The sequence below is a fragment of the Octopus bimaculoides genome, chromosome 20, assembly GCF_001194135.2.
Source record: "Octopus bimaculoides isolate UCB-OBI-ISO-001 chromosome 20, ASM119413v2, whole genome shotgun sequence".
Lineage (NCBI taxonomy): Eukaryota > Metazoa > Mollusca > Cephalopoda > Octopoda > Octopodidae > Octopus > Octopus bimaculoides.
The window spans coordinates 46904896-46911861 of NC_069000.1; the positions used below are offsets into that span (position 1 = coordinate 46904896).

At 37.9% G+C, this 6966-nt stretch overlaps 1 protein-coding gene across 2 annotated transcripts in view; it reads right to left on the reverse strand.

Moving 5' to 3' along the window:
- Positions 1 to 663: 663 nt before the first annotated feature.
- LOC106871285 (NEDD4-binding protein 1) overlaps positions 664 to 6966 on the reverse strand; it is a 14666-nt gene continuing 8363 nt past the window's right edge. For both annotated transcript variants that reach the window (XM_014917656.2, XM_014917655.2), the window contains 4 exons: positions 6210 to 6440; positions 5493 to 5600; positions 4920 to 5048; positions 664 to 4132 (listed from right to left, as the gene is read on the reverse strand). In XM_014917656.2, coding sequence (XP_014773142.1) covers positions 3838 to 4132; positions 4920 to 5048; positions 5493 to 5600; positions 6210 to 6440 — 763 coding nt within the window. In that variant the 3' untranslated portion in view covers positions 664 to 3837. The remainder of the gene's footprint in view (positions 4133 to 4919; positions 5049 to 5492; positions 5601 to 6209; positions 6441 to 6966) is intronic.

Below are 6966 nucleotides of genomic sequence, written 5' to 3' on the forward strand. Positions count from 1 at the left end.
AACATAAAAAACAGACAGAGTTGGAACTCTTTTAAATAATATATATATATACGTATTTATATACATATATAAATATTCATACATATACACTTATATACATCCATATATACACATATATACATCCATATATACACACACACACACACATATATATATACATATATAAACATATAAATATATACATACATATACATACATATACATATATATAGACACATATATAAATACATATTTAAATATACATATGTAGTTACATATATACATATATATATACACATACACATATATATATACATAGACATATACACACATATATATATATATATACACATACATGTGTGTATATATATATATGTACGTGTGTATATATATATGTATATATAAATGTGTATGTTTACGCAGGTGTGTATTGATAAATGTATGCTTAGAGAGAGAGAGAGAGATAGACCCACCAGAATGTGCTGGATAAGTCAACATGTTGTAACGAGAGATTTGAATTCAATGAAGAGCCAAATGCTTACATATATGGCTACAGCACAACTATTCCTGCCTGATCTCTCCCTGGGTTCATGTAAGGAACCTGCCCTGCATGCGGTCAATACAAAAATCCCATTCCTCGGACAAATTTAAAGAACTAATCGATTTCCCATGGGTGGGGATGTATTTAGAAGGTTTTTCTTGTCCTTGGTTTCTGTTTTTCTTCTCAACGCCTCCTCTTTCTTTTCTCGTTTCTTCTTCCTTCTTTTCTGTGAATTCGATGTTTCCTTCCCCTTTCATTTCCCCATTTTAAATTCTCCTTTTAATGACCTTCATCTCCCATAAATATCTGTTTAAGGCCTTGCAGATGGGAAGCAATACTGACCGCATCGAAACACTGTAATGCCTCACTCTGTGTTTTCAAATAGACTACACTGGGGAAAAAACTGTAAATACACAGTAAAATTCCTCGTATGAAAAACTATGCAGTTAGTGCACAGCCTATCACCAGGTACACAGCAGAGCCTTGTCAGTACGAAATCTGGGTGCAAGGGATTAAGGCCTTCAGCTGGAACACCTTCACCCCAACCCTCTCACAGCCTTTTCTTTGGCCGAGTGGACATTAGGGTCAGCAACTAAGGCTGCTCCATGGCTTATCTTCCTTTTCGTTTTTACCCTTTTTTACTTTTCTTTCAGTCATTGCACCATGACCATACTGGAGTCCTAACCCCAGTACCTTTGTTTTTTTAAGCCTGGGACTTACTCTATCAGTCACATTTGCCAGACTGCTAAGTTACAGGGACATAGATAAAGCAATAGCATCTCTCAAGCAGTGATAGCACACACACACACACACATATCTATATATACACATACACGGCAAGCTTCTTTCAATTTCCATCTACTAAACCAGCTTTGATCAGCCTGGGGCTATAACCAGACACTTTCCCAAGGTGCCACACAGATGAATATTTTGTTTTGTTTTTTATGCCATAAGAATAAATACATAGAAGCAAAAAAAAACAAAAATGTGATCCTAGTGAAGTAATTAGAGTTACAGTCCTTGGGCCACACATTTCTTCTCTAAAATTTAACAAGCTTGGGGTAGTTGGTCAAGTGTTTTCTCAGATTTCCTCATCTCACAGAATTGCTATCTTGGACAATCCATTTGTTATTATGGAGGCCCAACCAAGACAAGATTTTTCTACGGAGACATTTAGGGCCAGCTTCTTACATGAAACTAGTAGCGGATGCAGCATATGAATATCTGTGTTATAAACATTAGAAAGTAAATGTGTGTGCATGTATGTGTGTGTCTGTGTGTGTGAGCGAGTGTGTACATTTTTATATATATATATATAGACACATGGATGTGTGTGTGTATGTCAATACACACTCACATTTAAGGTTTCTAAAACAAACCAATCAGACTTCAATAATGAATTGCGATTATTGAAAATAAAACAAGAACATTTTTACAAAAAAATAGACAATAGTTAAAGAAAAAAAAAACCATGAGCAATTGGCTGCCATTATATTACTGGTATGGCTGAAATAATGAATTTGGTGAGGATTTTCACAAGAATCCCTCAAATGATTTTCAAAGGTTAAAATTTTGCGAGCAAACTGTCATAGAAGGAACTGTGAGCGTCCTGGTTGCGAATTTTTTTTCCCCCACAAGAGTGCCAGACCCCAACAATGAACTCATTTGCATACAGCCAATCAGAGCTCACCTTGACCTTGGTGTCAAGTTAACAAACACACTCTCCCAAGTAAATTCAAGACGAAGAACGATGTTGAAAGTCGACCGATCGTCAAGGTATGCCTGATTTTAGAAGAAGACAAGTAATTAGATTTGCATCTATAACTGTTATCCGATTTTGTTAGGGCCCCATATGGTAAAGATGTGGATGGGGAAAATGTGGGTAGAGGGTGATATACGAGCAGCCCTCACCCCTTACTTGTTTTAGAAAGTTAACAACAAGAACAAATAACTACGCAGAGGCAGCCATGGTTGGAACAAGAACAAGAACAATAAGCATTCTTAAAAGAGAAAAGAAACATGGTCATTCCTTAACCAAGTGACCCTATTTAAATCGCCCATCACTTGTTATGCACTTATGAATTAGTTTGATAGCTGAGCTCTGATTGGCTGTATGCAAATGAGTTCATAACTGGGGTCCGGAACTCTCGTGGGAAAAAAACATTTTGCGTCCTGTTTCAGTGTTTCTAGTCTGACAGACATCTATAGCCCTGGGCCTAGCATGGTCACGTCAAACACTGATGGCAACAGTCAGCATCACTAAACAATAACCAAACAAGATAGGTCACCAAAAGAATTATTCATGACGATGATGATGATGACGACAATGGTGGTGGTGATGACAGTGACGTGTGTGATGATGATGCAGATTACTGATGTGTGTGGTGGTGATGATGATGATGATGATGATGATGATGATGATGATATTTTTAAATATAGACCTGATATTGAAACAGCTCCACATGTGGAAATGTAAACCATGGTATCAGTGGCAACAGTACCAGCTTTAGAAAAAACAACCATACATCTTACAGAGTGATGGCACATTGCGCCACAGCTGATATGGCAATGGCAATGTATCACAGTCACTTGAGCAATTGTATTGTGCCTCAGTTCAATGACAGCACTACCAAACACAGCCACCTCAGTGCCAGCCAGAACATCCGATTTGGCCTCAGTACTGCCCCACAGCACAACAACAGGTTGCAACATACCACAAAACACAGCCAGAGCTGAGAATTACTGCCAAAAACTATTCTTATATTTGTACACCACAACATCAGTTACAAGGAACTCCAGAGAGAGAGAGTACAGCCCCAGTCACAAGGGCCTCTAGAATTACTAAGCATTCCAGAGTAAGTCAGTTACCTGGGACTTTAAAGTACAATAGTTACAAAACTCAAGAGTACAGCCCCAATTACCAGGGCCTCTAGAGTACAACACCACTTATCAGAGCTTCTAGAGTACAATAGTCACCAGAGGCTCCAAAGAAAGTACAATAGCAGTTACCAGGATGTCTGGAGTACCACACTAGTTACAAGAGTACAATACCAAGTTGCTGTCTTTTTTTATTAACTTTCAGAACATAATCTCCAACTTTATTATTATTGTTCTTTTACTATTGTTTTTTTTTTTTATTGTTGTTGCAATAACAACAGTTTCTAGTTTTGTAATGTGATGTGGGTAAACTCGTGTCAAGTACCAATTAGTCTGTAAAAAGATCCTGAGGTACGGTGAAGGGCCAAAGGCTACAGAGCTGCGATGGCAAGTCGTTTCATGAACTGGCTGAACAAACCTCATCCAGCAAAGACTACTCCTTAAAAATACTCCCCTAGAAATTTGTCTGACAACTGCATAAGATTCCGCTCAGTCGGGTTATCATCCAGAATTTTCCATAAGGTACTGTCTTGCGAGTCTTCAGGAAACACTGCCTTCAGTTCACGATACAGAATATCACTTTCGTCTTTAGTTCGCAATGGAAGAGCATCCGAATGGGAATTTGTGGCTTGGGGTCGTATTCCAGCAGGTTTATTTCTCTGAACTCCTTGTGGACATGTCCTCATCGATGCTACAGTTGAGTAGTTGTACGACTGGCGAGCAGGTGGACGGCTACTGCAAGTAGACAACACACGCATGTTTAAATGTTTGTATAAAAGGACGGTGGGGGGGATTTGTGCGATGACTCTCGGTATAAACAAGATATGCAGCTACAACTAGTGGTGGTCACTTAATATGGAAGTACATAGTCATAATTTCAAAGTGCAAAACAAAAGTAAATTAAAACTACTAAATTTAGGTTAATTTTAGTTTAACGACCAATAGTAGAGCCACTAATTATGGTTTAGGCATAGCAACCAGCTATAAGATAATGAAATCCTAGATACACTTAAGTTTGGATGGTCATAGTTGGAACGGCATCGATGCTGGGTCTGCAGGATCAGAACTAACTGGTGGCTCGACAACAATGAAGGACACACTGGATAATGTAGTCCTAGATACACTATGTGACAGCTGGAACATTTCTCATTATGGGTCAGCTGGATAAGGATTGACCTAGGGGTAAATAATAGAGGATGGTCACAGCTGGATCCCCTCTGATCAGGACTGACCTGGGCTTTAACCCTTTCGCATTCAGAGCATTCCATCAAACGTAAAGCTTATTTAATTCACGTTGGTTTCAATCAATCATGATTTTATTTAATAGATTCAATGTTTCAATGACGGGATTGTTTATCTTTTGAATGACATTGTAGGGTAGGTGTGAGAGGTCAGATCTGGCTGATCTCAACATAAAACAGGGAGACTATCTGGGCTGGACATGGCCACTTTTTTTTTTAAATGCTAGAGGATTAAACAACAACACAACACTCACAAGTAAATAAAAAAAAAAGAAAATTACCTCTTTTTTGGAGTGGAATTAGTTTCTTTGGGAGTTTTACTGAGGAATTCTTCAAGAGTGGGACCATCACGGCCAAGGGGATCAGCTGGCAGCATGAAGTTGTCTTGAACAAAAGTGTACATAAGTAACCTGGGAGTGAAGAGAGAGAGAGAGACAGAGAGGTTAGTCTCATAAAGAAGACAACAAATTGAAGAGAGAGAGAGAGAGTGTGTGTGTGTGTTTCAGTAAGAATTAGGTTTCCATGGTAATATGATTTGGTGGGAGTGTAGAGAGGTGGGTAATATGGTGTGGTGAGACTATAGAGTGGTATGTACTATAGCAGGAGAGCAGATGGAGGAGTAGAAAGGTGTGAGAGAGATATTCAAGACAACAGTGCAGAGGAATACATACCGATACACTGATACATACATTAAAACACACACACACACACACACACACACACACACACAGATTCTACCACATACATACAGATACACACAGATACGCCAACATGAACACACATTCATACACACATTCTACACACACACTGTTCTGTAGTTTTGAAAGCTAAAAGTGCTAAATACCAGTAATTACCTCTTCTCAATGATTTCCCTCCACGAAGGTTTCTCTTCAATCAGGTCCCGGTATTGGTCATTGGACACGACAATACCATCTTCTCTTTCAGCCAGATCTAAGATAAACCTGGACAACAACAACAAGGCATTAAGTTGATGATAACAACAACAAATAAGAAGAACAACATAGAGCAGTGGAGAGAAAGGGGTGAGGTAAGGGGGTAGTGACCAGTGGTCAGTAGTCAATGGACTGAAGTGTTGATATGGGAGGGAGGGAGCAACAGCAACCAGTGACCTATGGTCAGCATCAAGTTAGAGTAGAAGACACTTATTCAGAGAGGCATGCAGTGAGACTAACACACACACACATACATACATACATACATACATATATATATATATATATATATATATATATATATATATATATATATACATATATATATACACACATACATAAATATATGATGATTGTTCACTGGTGACTGAGAAAGACTATCATTGACCATTGTCCATACAAATTGCCTACAATGCTCATAGATACCCTTCCTAAAGCAAACCCCTTGACAGATATATTTATTTATATGTTGCGGATACTGTTCAGCTACAACTACATACAGTCAGGAAGCATTTACATAAAACAATCCTAGACACTGCCATTCTTTGTTTATGCCATTATGCAAAACCAGGATTCTGTAGTTAATTTCATTAATTAACATTAATTAACCATACTTACCGATCATCATAACAATTGATGAGTTTTTTCTGGATTTTTCTCGAAGGAGTCACAGCAAGACGGCCTTGTTCTTTGAGTCTGTAGAGAATATCTTGATCCAGGATGTTGTTGGAGGAGTTTGGGGTATAAAATTTATGTTGGGGTACAAATGCCATCACATTGTGTCCTAAACTGATAAAATAATTAACAACTATTTGAATTCCTCTACAAGAGAATTTACCATTTCCATGTCTGAAATAGATAAAAAAAGAGAGCTTATTGTTTTAACAAGTACAGCATTTTCAGTTGAAGAATAGCTAACAGGATGGAGAAATTTAAGGAACTGCATTTGAAGACAATATTTTGTCCAATGGAATATCATCAGTTTAACATCCACTTTTCCATGCTTGCAAGGGTTTCTACAGAATTCGGTTGAGGCAGATCTTCTACAGCTGGTTGCCCTTTCTGTCATCAACATTCATCTGTTTCCTTGACAATGGGAGACTGGGAATGAATGACACTGCTTCCAGGACACTGGCATTTATTTACAACCATTACCTGACGTCGAGACAAGGAGACACAAACACACACACACACACACATATATATATACAACACATGCATACACATATATTGTCCAACCCATGCCAGCGTGGAAAACAGATGTTAAATGATGATGATTTTGATGATATATAACTATACATATACATCTCTCTCTCTCTCTCTCTCTCTATATATATATATATATATATATATATATATATATATATATATATAT